Source organism: Hemitrygon akajei, chromosome 24, assembly GCF_048418815.1.
Source record: "Hemitrygon akajei chromosome 24, sHemAka1.3, whole genome shotgun sequence".
Classification (NCBI taxonomy): Eukaryota; Metazoa; Chordata; class Chondrichthyes; order Myliobatiformes; family Dasyatidae; genus Hemitrygon; species Hemitrygon akajei.
This window is the reverse complement of record NC_133147.1, coordinates 58,861,582-58,877,647: the sequence shown is the minus strand read 5'-3', so window position 1 is coordinate 58,877,647 and position 16,066 is coordinate 58,861,582. Positions and strand designations below refer to the sequence as shown.

The window sequence follows — 16,066 nt, the reverse complement described above, 5'->3', positions numbered from 1 at the left end:
GAGAGATGAAAACAAAACCCTTGTGTAAGTGTGTTTGTATATGTGTGAGACAAAGAGAGTGTGTGTGTGAGAGAGAGACAGAGACTGTGTCAGTGTGTGTGAGAGAGAGTAACAGAGATGGTGTAAGCGTGTGTGATAGACAAACTGTATGTGTATCAGAGTCTGGGTGTGTAAGCGTGTGTGACAGAGAGAGAGATAGACAGAGATGGTGTGTAACTGCGTGTGATACTGAAAGGGAGACAAAGTTGTGCAAGTGTGTGTGTGACAGACAGACTATGTGTCAGAGAGAGACAGACAGAGATTGTTTGTTTGTGTGTGTGTGTGTGCCAGAGAGAGAGAAAAAAGACTGTCTGGGAGAGTGACAGAGAGAGGCAGAGACTGTATGCGAGAGATAGAAAGGCAGAGTGAGAGACTGTGTGTGATGAGTGAGAGACAGAGAGAGAGAGAAACCAAGCCTGAGTGTAAGTATGTGTCTGAGACAGAGTGTGTGTGTGTGTGAGAAAGACAGCCAGACAGACAGAGACAGAGACTCTGTGTGTGTGAGAGAGAGAGAGACAGTCAGACAGACAGAGACTGTGAGAGAGAGAGAGAGAGAGAGAGAGAGAGAGAGAGAGAGAGAGAGAGAGACAGACAGACAGAGACAGAGAGTCTATCTAAAAGAGAGAGAGTGAAGGAGAGACAGACAGACAGGGACAGAGACTCTGTGTGAGAGAAAGAGAGAGTGTGTGAGAGAGTGACAGATAGGGACTGGGCGTCTGGACAGAGATAGAGACTGTTTGAGAGAGTGAGTGAGTGGGGAAGGGGGAGAAGGAGAGGACAAAACTCTGTGTGTATCTGTGTGTGTGAGAGAGGGGGAGAGCAAGTGTCAAAGTGTGTGAGAGAGGGGGAGCAGGAGACATACAGTGACTGGGTGTGTAAGTCTCAGTGAGGCACAGAGAAAGACTGTGTCCGAGAGAGAGTGACAAAGAGAGGCAGAGACTGTCTGTGAGAGATAGAGAGAGTATGAGACTCCATGTGTGAGTATTGGAGACAGTCTGTGTGTGATAGAGAGAGAGAGTATGTGTCTGAGTGTATGTGTGTGAGAAAGAAAAACAGAGCTCATCTGTAAGTATGCATTTGTATCTGACAAGAGAGAGGCAGGGACTGTGTATGTATGTGTGTGTGTGGGGGAGAGAGACAGAGACTCGGTGTGTATGTGTGTGTGTGTTTGTGAGAAACAGAGACAGAGACTGTGTGCATGGGAGAGGAAGAGAGACAGAGACAGCATGTGGGAGAGACTGTGTGTATGTGTGTGAGAGAGAGACCGAGACCGTGTGTCGGTGAGAGAGAGAGAGAGACAGACAGCCTGGCATCTGGACAAAGAGAGACTGTGAGTGAATGAGGGGGATCAGATGGAGAGAGTGAGCAATTTCAAGTTCCTGGGTGTCAAGATCTCTGAGGATCTAACATAGTCCCTACATATCGATGTAGCTATAAAGAAGGCTACCTCACTTTTTGATGTATTATTTCTGATTTGCACTATTTTGAATCTATTTAATATACATATATACTTACTGTAATTGATATATTACTTTATTTCCTTCTGTATTATCATGTGTTGCATTGTACTGCTGCTGTTAAATTGACAATAATAAAACTGATACTCATTGTAAATCTCACTTGAGTGCGGAAATGACTCAACATAGTTTCACTGAAGTGATTAAGGCTACTAGGCCAGATTCTTCAGTGATGTATATTAAGGTTGGTCGGTTAAAGACATCATAATCTTACATCATACTGATCAACCAGTCAGTGCTGGATAAAGTGAGTTAAAGATCAGAAATGAATATTTATATAATAAATGGGGATCTTATCTGAAGGATTTTACTGATGGCTCAGTGGACCCAGAGATGGCAGGATTTGGGATGTACGTGTCTCAGCTTGGAGTTGAGATTAGTCACCAGATTTCAGATGGTGTTTCTGTCTTTGTAACAGAATTACGGTATTAGCAATCCTGTGGGCCTAATGGTGGATAGAAGACTCTCCATCATGCCGGGTTGTCACCTGTTCAGATTCTGCTGCTGCCAGAGACGCTATAGAGTAAAAGGGAATAAATCAAAAGCTCATCCTGACATAGTTATTGAGATTCTCTTAGTTTTGTTTAGAGTAGGGAAGATGGGCTGTGAAGTCAGATTTACCTGGGCACGCTGGGGTGGAGGGAAATGAAATTGTGGATGGCATTGCAAAGTCTTCCTTACAGAGCAGGCAAGTAGGAATTAGAATACCCCTAGGCAGAGCAGAATTGAGAAGTAGGATTTAAAGAAAAGGTATAGAGAAGAAATGGCAGGAGGATTGGAAAAATTAAATAAAGGGAAGGCATTTCTTTCCTAGTCACCCTCCAGTTAAAAAGGTCTCAAACTGTTACTCTTTAAATCATAGAGATATGGTGAAATTAACAAGACTTAGGTTGGGACATTGTGGGTAAACTATTACTTGAAGATAATAGGAAAACATCCGACTGGATTATGTGACTGTGGTAGTCCAGAGACATGTCAGCATGATTTGCTGAGTTGTTACCGATTTAAAATTGAAAGAAGAATATTGTTCAAGAGGCTGTCGAACTTAAATGTATTTTGTTTTTCTATTAAATCTTTGTTTGGCTACCAAGAGACCCACCATCTGATTAAAAAGTTTATTATTCTGTTTCTACGTGCGACTAGCTTATAGTTGAAAATTTGAGTTTCTAGAAAATTCTGTGATTAGGGTAATTCCACATTCTGCGGAGAGCAGTAATGCGCCTAGAAAGGTCTAAACACCCGGAAATAGAAGGAGACGAAGAGAGATCGTCGTAGAATATGGAGCTTCCTTGGTACAGCTCTGCGATATTACTAATAATGTTGATCGGTTGGCCCACGGAGCTGTTAGTCAAAGGTGAGGAGCTGCCGTCGGTGAGGGCTGGGTTAGGACCCTTTCCTTCCAAATATCCGATCCTCACCCTCCAGCCGCCCTGGGATGTTGGAGACGGGCTTCGGCTCTGCTTGGGAGGGAGCCCCGAGGCTTGACTGGAGGATGTGGCTGGGGAGAGAGGCTCGTATTGGGAGATGAGCTGGTGGGCCGCTGAGGGAAGGAGAGAAGACTGAGGTGTCGGGCTTTGCATGAAGGATCGCTTCCTCCCCCAACCCCTCCGGCGGGAAGCGGCAGCAAACGCGACCTGTCCCGGCCGCCTCGGAAGCCACGGGCTGAAGAGCCGGTCCGAAACGTCCATTGATTTCCATTGCCTGATGTGTTGATTTTTGTGTGTGTTCCCCCGTATCTCCGTCCCTCGCTCCATCGCACCACTCTATCCTCTCCCCTCCCTCGCTTCTCTCTCTACCCCATCTACCCTCAGTAGCTTGCATCTCTCCCTCCCGCCTTCCCCTCTTCTCTTCCTCACTACCCTCTCTCCCCATCTACCCTCCCACTCAATCACACCACGCACGCGAAAATATATCTGTACATATACACACATACACATAGATAAAATATGTAATATATGTATACAAATAAATTAAAAATCTAAATGTATATATAAAATATATTAAAATCAATATACACATAAATACACACAATATACAACATAAAATATTTAAATGTGTGTATATATATCTAAAAACGTAAGTACGTTTGTATATGAATATATGTACATCAAACTCCATATGTTAAAATGATATGTGTGTGTGAGAGAGAGAGATTGGGTGTGTGAGTGTGTGTGTGTGTGTGTTTGTGAGAAACAGAGACAGACTGTGTGTATGGGAGAGAAAGAGAGACAGAGACAGCATGTGGGAGAGACTGTGTGTATGTGTGTGAGAGAGACAGAAAGTGTGTGTGTGTGTGTGTGTTTGTGTGTGTGTGTGTGTGTGTGTGTGTGTGTGTGTGTGTGTGTGTATAAAAGGGGGGGGGGCACAGACCGTGTGTCAGTGAGAGAGACAGACAGACAGCCCGCATCTGCACAAAGTGAGACTGTGAGTGGGTGAGGGAGATCAGAAGTGGATAGATTGAGCAATTTCAAGTTCCTGGGTGTCAAGATCTCTGAGGATCTAACATAGTCCCTACATATCGATGTAGCTATAAAGAAGGCTACCTCACTTTTTGACGTATTATTTCTGCTTTGCACTATTTTGAATCTATTTAATATACGTATATACTTACTGTAATTGATATATTACTTTATTTCCTTCTGTATTATCATGTGTTGCATTGTACTGCTGCTGCTAAATTGACAATAATAAAACTGATACTCATTGTAAATCTCACTTGAGTGCGGAAATGACTCAACATAGTTTCACTGAAGTGATTAAGGCTACTAGGCCAGATTCTTCAGTGATGTATATTAGGGTTGGTCGGTTAAAGACATCATAATCTTACATCATACTGATCAACCAGTCAGTGCTGGATAAAGTGAGTTAAAGATCAGAAATGAATATTTATATAATAAATGGGGATCTTATCTGAAGGATTTTACTGATGGCTCAGTGGACCCAGAGATGGCAGGATTTGGGATGTATGTGTCTCAGCTTGGAGTTGAGATTAGTCACCAGATTTCAGATGGTGTTTCTGTCTTTGTAACAGAATTATTAGCAAGCCTGTGGGCCTAATGGTGGATAGAAGACTCTCCACCATGCAGAGTTGTCACCTGTTCAGATTCTGCTGCTGCCAGAGACGCTATACAGTAAAAGGGAATAAATCAAAAGCTCATCCTGACATAATTATTGAGATTCTCTTAGTTTTGTTTAGAGTAGGGAAGATGGGCTGTGAAGTCAGATTTACCTGGGCATGCTAGGGTGGAGGGAAATGAAATTGTGGATGGCATTGCAAAGTCTTCCTTACAGAGCAGGCAAGTAGGAATTAGAATACCCCTAGGCAGAGCAGAATTGAGAAGTAGGATTTAAAGAATAGGTATAGAGAAGAAATGGCAGGAGGATTGGAAAAATTAATTAAAGGGAAGGCATTTCTTTCCTAGTCACCCTCCAGTTAAAAAGGTCTCAAACTGTTACTCTTTAAATCACAGAGATATGGTGAAATTAACAAGACTTAGGTTGGGACATTGTGGGTAAACTATTACTTGAAGATAATAGGAAAACATCCGACTGGATTATGTGATTATGTGGATTATGTAGTCCAGAGACATGTCAGCATGATTTGCTGAGTTGTTACCGATTTAAAATTGAAAGAAGAATATTGATCAAGAGGCTGTCGAACTTAAATGTATTTTGTTTTTCTATTAAATCTTTGTTTGGCTACCAAGAGACCCACCATCTGATTAAAAGGTTTATTATTCTGTTTCTACGTGCGACTAGTTTATATTTGAAAATTTGAGTTTCTAGAAAATTCTGTGATTACGGTAATTCCACATCCTGCGGAGAGCAGTAATACGCCTAGATAGGTCTAAACACCCGGAAATAGAAGGAGACGAAGAGAGATCGTCGTAGAATATGGAGCTGCCTTGGTACAGCTCTGCGATATTACTAATAATGTTGATCGGTTGGCCCACGGAGGTGTTAGTCATAGGTGTGGAGCTGCCGTCGGTGAGGGCTGGGTTAGGACCCTTTCCTTCCAAATATCCGACCCTCACCCTCCAGCCGCCCTGGGATGTTGGAGACGGGCTTCGGCTCTGCTTGGGAGGGAGCCCCGAGGCTTGACTGGAGGATGTGGCTGGGGAGAGAGGCTCGCATTGGGAGATGAGCTGGTGGGCCGCTGAGGAAAGGAGAGAAGACTGAGGTGTCGGGCTTTGCATTAAGGATCGCTTCCTCCCCACCACCCCCTGCCCCCCCCCCAACAAACCCTCCGGCGGGAAGCGGCAGCCAACGCGACCTGTCCCGGCCGCCTCGGAAGCCACGGGCTGAAGAGCCGGTCCGAAACGTCTATTGATTTCCATTGCCTGATGTGTTGATTTTTGTGTGTGTTCCCCCGTATCTCCGTCCCTCGCTCCATCGCACCACTCTATCCTCAGTAGCTGGCATCTCTCCCTCTCGCCTTCCCCTCTTCTCTTCCTCACTTCCCTCTCTCCCCATCTACCCTCCCACTCAATCACACCACGCACGCGAAAATATATCTGTACATATACACACATACACATAGTTAAAATATGTAATATATGTATACAAATAAATTAAAAATCTAAATGTATATATAAAATATATTAAAATCAATATACACATAAATACACACAATAGATATACAACATAAAATATTTAAATGTGTGTATATATATCTAAAAACGTAAGTACGTTTGTATATGAATATATGTACATCAAAATCCATATGTTAAAATGATATGTGTGTGAGAGAGAGAGATTGGGTGTGTGAGTGAGTGTGTGTGTGTGAGAAACAGAGACAGACTGTGTGTATGGGAGAGAATGAGAGACAGAGACAGCATGTGGGAGAGACTGTGTGTATGTGTGTGAGAGAGAGACAGAAAGTGTGTGTGTGTGTATAAAAGGGGGGGCACAGACCATGTGTCAGTGAGAGAGACAGACAGACAGCCTGGCATCTGCACAAAGTGAGACTGTGAGTGGGTGAGGGAGATCAGAAGTGGATAGATTGAGCAATTTCAAGTTCCTGGGTGTCAAGATCTCTGAGGGTCTAACCTGGTCCCTGCATATCAATGTAGCTATAAAGAAGGCTACCTCACTTTTTAATGTATTATTTCTGCTTTGCACTATTTTTAATCTATTTAATATACGTATATACTTACTGTAATTGATTTATTACTTTATTTCCTTCTGTATTATCATGTGTTGCATTGTACTGCTGCTAAATGAACAATAATAAAACTGATTCTCATTGTAAATCTCACATAGAAACATAGAAAATAGGTGTGAGAGTAGGCCATTCGGCCCTTCTAACCTGAACCGCCATTCAGTATGATCATGGCTGATCATCCAACTCAGAACCCTGTACCTGCTTTCTCGCCATACCCCCTGATCCCTTTAGCCACAAGGGCCATATCTAACTTAAGTGCGGAAATGACTCAACATAGTTTCACTGAAGTGATTTTTAAGGCTACTAGACCAGATTCTTCAGTGATGTATATTTGGGTTGGTCGGTTAAAGACGTCATAATCTTACATCATACTGATCAACCAGTTTTTCAAGTCAGTGCTGGATAAAGCGAGTTAAAGATCGGAAATGAATATTTAAATAATAAATGAGGATCTTATCTCTTTTTTTTTTAAATTTTTTATTAGTTTTTCAGAACATTTTACAAATTAAAAACCCCAAATCCCAATGAGGAGCATTTATACAGTGCAAAATTAAGCATACAATAACAATATGCTACAAAGGAAGAGAATTTAACAAAAAAGCACCTAAATTAAAGGCAAGTAAGCTTAGTGTCCTCCCCAAGCCCCACAACACAAAGAACTGGAAAACCCACCCCACTCACACAACCCAAAACTAGACGGCTACCAAAACAAGTAGCTAGCTCTACCAAAAAAATTAACCCAAATGCAACTTCCAGATCTGTGTCATTAACAACAGTTCCGTATAAATACTATAGCAAATAGTAACTAGTTTATGCACTAGAAAACATAACTACAGATTAGAACACCTTCTGCAGAAATATAAAACTTAATACAGAGAAAATCTGAAGAAAACCAAAACTAACCTACCCGCGAAAAATTCTAGAAGAATTAAGTAAGAGAAAGGGGAAAAAAAGGTAAAAAAGGGAGAAGAAGGGGAAAATTATAAATTCAAGATGAGTATTTATCAACCATTTACAGAGGAGAGAAAAAAATTCAGAGATTAGAAAAAAGGGGTGAAGAAAAGAAAAAAAAGATAAAATAAATAAATATAAAAAAAGGAAAAATAAATCAGCAATTAAACTGTGAACCAACAAACAGGGAGGCCTTCACTAAAGACTTAGAACCTCCAAACAAGTTAGAGTCAGTTGTAGAACTCTGTAGATAAAGTTATACAAGGGTGAAAATAGATTACATACACACCAAATCCCGGGAGAGATTGTCAACAGCCCTTAGAGTTTCAATGAATAATGTCTGAGTGATTCAAGTGAAGTCTGAGTCCAGAAAAAGTAATTTTACTATGAGGAGTACTTATCCACCATTTTAGGAGGTCCGATCAGATTCCGAAGATGACTGGATAGCCTGAAGACTTGCCACAAATGCTTCAGCTTCCTTCACTGATTTGAACCACTTGTATTTTCCGGTATTAAGCTTGATTCGTAGATCGGCAGGATTGCGAAGAGAGGGTTTAGAACCACGATCAAAAAGCACTTTCATTGCGCCTTTAAACTCAGCGCACATCTTTAAGGTCTGGGGTGCAAAATCTTCCACAAAGCGAATGGTTGTATCCTGGAAAGGAAAAGACCCCCTGCGACGTGCCTCTACAATCAGATTGTGTTTTACCTGGTATTGATGGAAACACAAGATTACTGGTCGCAGACGGGAGCCCAGAATTCCGGGGGGAACGTAGACTGTGTGCCCGTTCGAGCTCGGGCGGGTTCGGAAGCAAATCTTTCTTTTTCTTTTTAAATATTTTTATTAATTTTAAGAAAAACATAAATGAAATATGAATACAAAGTGTTTGAGACTACATAATTAATAGTTTAAATAGACAATCAGATATATAATAATCAATACATAAGGCCTCTCAAACTCATAATATTTATGTAAAAGAATCGAAAAAGAGAAAAAAAAACCCAAAAAAAGAAAAAAAACTAACCAACATGGGCCATTGCATAATGTTAAATACATACAGTAGTGCCATTAACTCCGAACCTCCATCCAAATAATTAAGGATAATAAAAGTAAGGTTTAGGATCAGACCATTTAACTCATATGAAAATGTTGAATAAATGGTCTCCAAGTTTCTTCAAATTTAACTGAAGAATCAGAAACCACGCTTCTAATTTTTTCTAAACTCAAACAAGAGATAGTTTGAGAAAACCACTGAAATACAGTTGGAGGGTTAATTTCTTTCCAATTCAGTAAAATAGATCTTCTAGCCATTAATGTAACAAATGCAATCATTCGTTGAGATGAAGCGGATAGACGATTATTATCTATCATTGGTAAACCGAAAATTGCAGTAAAAGGATGCGGTTGGAAATTGATATTTAAAACTCTTGAAATAATATTAAAAATATTTTTCCAATAATTTTGTAAACAAGGACAAGACCAGAACATATGAGTCAATGAAGCAACATCAGAATGACATCTGTCACAGGTTGAATTAACATGAGAATAAAATCGAGCAAGTTTATCTTTAGACATGTGAGCTCTATGTACAACCTTAAATTGTATTAGGGCATGTTTAGCACAAATAGAGGACGAATTTACCAATGATAAAAAATTTTCCCATTGCTCAGTAGATATAGGACAATGCAATTCTTCTTGCCATTCCTTCTTTATTTTTTCTGATACATCTGGCTGTACACTCATAATCATATTATAAATGATAGCTACTAAACCCTTTTGACAAGGATTGAGGGCTAAAATTCTTTCTGTAATGTCCAGTGGACATTCTTTCGAAAAAGACTTTAATTCATTATACAAGAAATTTCGGACTTGCAAATATCTAAAAAAATGGGTTTTAGGTAAATTATATTTATTAGATAGCTGTTCAAAGGACATAATGTTATCATCCAAAAACAGATCACGAAAACATGTTATACCTTTTGTTTTCCATAAAAGAAAAGCTTGATCTATAGATGAAGGCCGAAATAAGTAGTTAGATATTATAGGACATGACAGCATAAACTTATTCAAGCCAAAAAATTTACAAAATTGAAACCAAATTTGTAATGTATATTTGACTATGGGATTAGTTATCTGTTTATTCATTTTGAATAAGGAAAAAGGAAGTGAAGATCCTAGGATTGAAATCAGTGAAAAATCTTGCACAGATTTACATTCCAAATTTACCCATTGTGGGCAAGCAGCTATAGTCGATTCTTGTGTCCAGAATATTAAATACCATATATTAACTGCCCAATAGTAAAATCTTAAGTTTGGTAGAGCCAAGCCGCCCTCCTTCTTAGGCTTCTGTAAATATTTTTTGCCTAGTCTAGGATTTTTGTTCTGCCATAAATAAGAAGATATTTTAGAGTCAACAATATCAAAAAAGATTTAGGAATAAAAATTGGTAATGCTTGAAATAAATATAAAAATTTAGGTAGTATCATCATCTTAATAGCATTGACTCTGCCTACCAATGACAAAGATAGTGGAGACCACCTAATAGCAAGTTGCTTAATTTGGTCAATTAAAGGTAGAAAATTAATTTTAAATAAATCTTTATGTTTTTTAGTAATTTTAATACCTAAGTAAGTAAAATAATCTGTAACAATTCTATATGGTAAATGATTATAAATTGGAACATGCATATTTAATGGAAATAGTTCACTCTTATTAAAATTCAATTTATAACCAGAAAAGTTACTAAATTGAGCGAGCAAAGAAGAAAGAGCAGAAATAGATCTTTCAGGGTCAGATATATATAATAACAAATCATCCGCATACAATGATACCTTATACGTCGTCTCCCCACGGGTAACACCGAAAATATTGGGTGATTCACGAATAGCTATAGCCAAGGGTTCTAAAGCAATGTCAAATAGTAAAGGACTTAAAGGACAACCTTGCCTTGTACCACGAAATAGCTGAAAAAAAGGGGATCATTGATTATTGGTAAAAACCGAAGGCAAATCTTTCCCGAATATCTCACAGAGAAGCTTGGCAAAAAACTTCACAGTTGATCCCTGTTCGGTCGCCTCTGGCAATCCAAGAATTCTGAGATTGCAGCGTCTGCTGCGATTTTTGACATCCACCATTTTGGAAAGAAGTTTGTTAGATTTTTCCTCTAAGCTGGAACAGAGAGTCTCCAAGTATCGAACACGACTTTCTAAATCTTCAGAAGTCGAATCGATGCGAGATAGGTGTTCGGCATGCTTGTCCACTTTATCGTTGATCCGATCCAGTTTGTCTTCCAACTGTTTGAAAGCGGTTTTAAATTCCTTTAAAATTTCATCTCGGAGCTTTCCGAGCGCAACCAGGGTCTCGTCTGAGGGGGCAATAGCTTCCTTTTTCCCAGATTTAGATCTCTTGCTAGACATTGTAAGTTAGATATGTTCACAGGCAAGTAAGAGATACCGAAAAAATTCCTAACTAAGGTTTAAAAAATGGAGACATTTAGTGCAAAGATAGCGACAGTAACGGAACAAAAGTTCTGAGCAGCTAAACAATCGCCATCTTACCGGAAGTCCCTGATGAGGATCTTATCTGAAGTTTTTACTGATGGCTCAGTGGACCCAGAGATGGCAGGATTTGGGATGTACGTGTCTCAGCTTGGAGCTGAGATTAGTCACCAGATTTCAAATGGTGTTTCTGTCTTTGTAACAGAATTATTAGCAATCCTGTGGGCCTAATGGTGGATAGAAGACTCTCCATCATACAGGTTTGTCACCTGTTCAGATTCTGCTGCTGCCAGAGACGCTATACAGTAAAAGGGAATAAATCAAAAGCTCATCCTGACATAGTTATTGAGATTCTCTTAGTTTTGTTTAGAGTAGGGAAGATGGGCTGTGAAGTCAGATTTACCTGGGCACGCTGGGGTGGAGGGAAATGAAATTGTGGATGGCATTGCAAAGTCTTCCTTACAGAGCAGGCAAGTAGGAATTAGAATACCCCTAGGCAGAGCAGAATTGAGAAGTAGGATTTAAAGAATAGGTATGGAGAAGAAATGGCAGGAGGATTGGAAAAATTAATTAAAGGGAAGGCATTTCTTTCCTAGTCACCCTCCAGTTAAAAAGGTCTCAAACTGTTACTCTTTAAATCATAGAGATATGGTGAAATTAACAAGACTTAGGTTGGACATTGTGGGTGAACTATTACTTGAAGATAATAGGAAAACATCTGACTGGATGTACCCTCGCACTCAATCACACACACAAAAATATGTATGTATATACACACATACACATAAATAAAAATATAATATATATAAACAATATATATACAAATAAATTAAAAATCTAAATGTATATATAAATATATTAAAACAATATACACATAAATCACATAATAGATATATAGCACATATAAAATATTTACATGTATACACACATCCATAAAATGTATAAATATATGTACATCAAAATCTATATGTTAAAAATAATATCGGTATAAGATTTAAAACTTAAGAGTAGAGGTAGTGTTCAGGAGGCGATGAGTGCCACCTGCCTTGGCTGCCTTCGAACACTTCACTGGGCTGAAGATGGCCCAAAACATCAACCGATTTCCATCGCCTGACTGTTGAGTTCTTCCAGAGTTTTGTGTGTGTTCCTCCGTATCTCTACCACCTCGCTCCATCACACCACTCCACCTTCTCCCCTCCCAGTCTCCCCTTCCTCCCCCATCTACACCCCCTCACTTCCCACTCTCTCCCTCTACCCCTCCCCACTTCCCTCTCACTCTTTTCCAACTCCCCACCCTTATTTCCCTCTCCCACTTTTCCCCAACCCCTCCTTCACTTCCCACTCTCCCTAACTCCCCACCTCCTCTTCCCTCACCTCTTATTCCCCATCTCCCCTCATTCACTTTCCTCTCTCCTACTCCCCCTCCCCTCCTCCCAAACATCCCATTCCCCCTCCCTTCCCCTTTTCACCTCGCTTCCCTCTCTCCCCATCTACCTACCTCACTCTCCTTTCTCCCTCCCCTCCTCTCCAATCCTGCCTCATTGCCCTCCCTCCCCTCCCTTTCTCCATTTGATCCTCTTCCTTCCTCTCACCGCTCTACTTCCCTCCCCTTCTTCCTACCTACCCCTTTCCCCCTCATCTTACCCCTCCCCCTCCCCACACCTCCCTCCTCCCTTCACTGCTCTTCCCACACCCCTCACCTCCACTTCCTCCCCTTCCTCCTTCTCCCTCTTCCTCTCACCCACTTTCTTTCCCCTCCCTCTTCCACCCCTCTTCCTCCCACTTCCTCCACCCCCACTTTTCCTCCCACTTGTCCTCCCCATCTCATCTAACACCTCTTCCTCTCACCTCCCACCTCAGTCCCCTGCTCCCAACCCCACCTCACCCCACCCCTTCTCTCTTCCTCCCTTCCCTCTCCCAATTCTTCCTTCCCTTCTTCTCATTCTCCACTCTTCCTCATCTCTTCCCTTCCTCCCATCCTACCTTTTCCTTCACCCCATCCCTCCAATCTCTTCATCCCCACCCCCTCACCTCTTCCCCCACCTCTGCCTGTCTCATCTATTACTACACTCCTCCACCAAACTCCTCCTCCCCCACCGCTTCCGCCCTCCCCTCCCCTTTCTCCCTCACACCCTCACCTGCTTGCCATTCCCTGACTTCCTCCTTCTCTCTCCCTCTCCCCTTCTTCCCATTCCTTGCCTCCCTGACCCCTCCCCACTTCCTCCCCTACTCCTCCCACCTCTCCCCCCCACATCTCTTCCTCCGCTTCCCCTCTTCACCTCTCACCTCTTCCTAACCTTCCTTCCTTCTTTCTCCCCTCCCATCTCTTTTCCCTCAATTTCCACCTCTTCACCTCCCCTCTCTCATCCCTTTCCTCCACCCCTCTCCCACACTCTTCACTCCTCTTCCCCCTCCACTCCATCTTTTCCTCCCCCACCCCTGTGACCCCTCCCACCTATTCCCCACTCCTCACCCCTCCCACCTATTCCCCACTCCTCACCCCTCCACCTATGCCTCCCCCTCCACTTTCCCCTCCTCTCCCCTACCCCCTCCTCCTCCCCTTCCCCAAACGCCTTCTCCACCCCTCCCCAATTCCAATCCTTCCCCCTTCTTCTACCCTCCTCTGGCTCTTCCACCCTCTCCCGCTTTTCCATGCCTCTCCCCACACTTTCACTCTTCTGCCCCCTCTCTTCCTCACTGCTCCTCCCTTCCCCGCTGTCTGGCAGGTGCTTGTTTGTCCGACTCGCGAACATACGCATTATCTCGGGCTGCCTCGGTTTCCTCCCATGGTGCGAAGACACACTGGTGAGGAGGTTAATTGGCCATTGTACATTGCCCTGTGGTCAATCTTGGGTTAATTCGGTGGGTTGCTGGGTGGTGTGGCTGGTTTGCATTGAAGGGCTTGTCTCTCTAAACCAAATAAATAAATAAAGACCATGAGTAGCCACCATATTTATGTGATTTGGTGAACCTCAGCCTCCTCCGCTCCAGGGAAATCAGACCCAGCCTCTCCTCGCAACTCAAATCCTCAAGTCCCAGCAATATCAAGTGTATTGTCATCTGTATATATACTGAGCAAAGCTTCAAACAGCACAAAAACCAAAAGATTACCATAAATAAGTTAATAAAATATATTTCAAAATGCACTGCACAGGTAATCAGTAAACAGCACACTGACCAAGTGACGAGACGGAGGTGGCAGGGTATTTGTCACTCTCACAGCCGGAGGGTGGAACCCTGGCGGCCCTGGTCCTGATACTGCTGTACCTCCATCCTGACAGTAGTGGGTCAAAGAGACTGTGGGATCGATGGAGGGGATCCTCAACATTCCCTTCATCTCCAATGCTCCCGGTAAATTGGGGGAGGGAGACCCCAGTGAACCTCTTGGCGTTTTTTGCTGTCCTCTGTAGTGTTTTGTGGACCGAAGCCTTGTAGCTTCCAGCCCACACAGTGATGCAGCCAGGCAGGATGTTGTTGGCGGTTCTCCTGCAGAACGTTGTTAAGGTGGGGGCGGGGAGCCTTGCACGCCTCAGTCTCCTCAGAAAGTGGAGATGCTGCTGTGCCTTCTTGACTACCGAGGAGGTGTTGTGGGTCCAGGATAGATCCTCCATTGCGAGCTCTCCAAGAAACTTTGTCCTCTTCACTCTCTCCACGCTGGAGTTGTTGTTGTGCAATGGAGAGTGGTCAACCTTCCTGAAGTCCACAGTCATCTCTTTTGTCTTGTCCACGTTGAGACTCAGGTTGTTGTTCTGATGCCATTTTGCAAGCCTCTCTTATTCTGCAGACCTCCAAACACCTCAAATACACAACAGGCATTCCTGGGATCTGTACCCCTAGATCTGATTCCAGCTTATAACCCATTCCCAGGGATCTGTTATTTTGTATTTAATTCCTTCAAATCCCTGGATTAGATCCCAAACTGTATACTATTCCTGTGCTTAATGTGATGGGTAAGAGATGCAATGGGGATTCTGAGGTGAAACCTCTTTATCCAGAGAGTAGGTGGAATCTGGAATGTTCTTGTATACCTCGCTGCAATCACAGCATGGTATGGAAACACCAATTCCTTTGAATGGAAAATCTTCCAAAAAATTGTGAATACGGCTCAGTCCGTCTGTGGAATTTGTTGCTACAGGTGGCTGTGGAGTCATGTCTTTAGAGATATTCAAGGCAGATTGATTCTTGATTCATCAGGGCCCGAAGAGATACGGGGAGAAGGCAGGAGATTGGGCCTGAGAGGGAAAATAGATCAGCCATAACAAAATGTTGACTCAAGCCCGATGGAGTAAATAAATGGCCAAATTCTGGTCCTATATCTTATGGTTTTATGTTCTTCTGGGTAAAGTCATTGAGCATACCTACACGTAGTGTTGTTCCCGGATAGCAGCACCCATCATCAGGGATCCCAATCACCCAGGACAAACTCACTCCTCCCATCAGGAAGGAGGTACAGGAGCCTCAGGACTTACACTACCAGCACCAGGAACAGTTATTACCCCTCAATCATCAGGCTTTTGAATCAATTTCTTCAACTTCATTTGCCCCATCATTGAAATGTTCCCACAATCTCTGGACTCACTTTTTTTTTTCTTTTTTCTTTAAATTAGTTTTTTTATACATTTTCTACATAGCTACAGATAAAAAAAACCCTGGATCAAAATGAAGAACGTTGATACAGTGCAAAAATAAACATACAATAATAATATGATACAAAGAAAGATAATTGAGAAAGCACCCGAATTGAAGCCATGTAAAATTAGTATCCTCCCCAAGCCCCGCAACAAAAAAAAAACTCTAGACCAACCACAACACACTATAGAGAATATAAATCAGGACAATCGAACCCCCAAAACTGTAAATACACTTAGCAACAGAAGATATTAATGCCTACTACAAA

At 42.1% G+C, this 16,066-nt stretch overlaps 1 protein-coding gene across 1 annotated transcript in view; it reads left to right on the top strand.

The window, feature by feature from the left end:
* Positions 1–2,789: 2,789 nt before the first annotated feature.
* LOC140716087 (uncharacterized) overlaps positions 2,790–16,066 on the top strand; it is a 36,632-nt gene continuing 23,355 nt past the window's right edge. Inside the window, exon 1 of the mRNA XM_073028787.1 lies at positions 2,790–2,910. Within this exon, the coding sequence (XP_072884888.1) occupies positions 2,835–2,910 (76 nt within the window). The 5' untranslated portion in view covers positions 2,790–2,834. The remainder of the gene's footprint in view (positions 2,911–16,066) is intronic.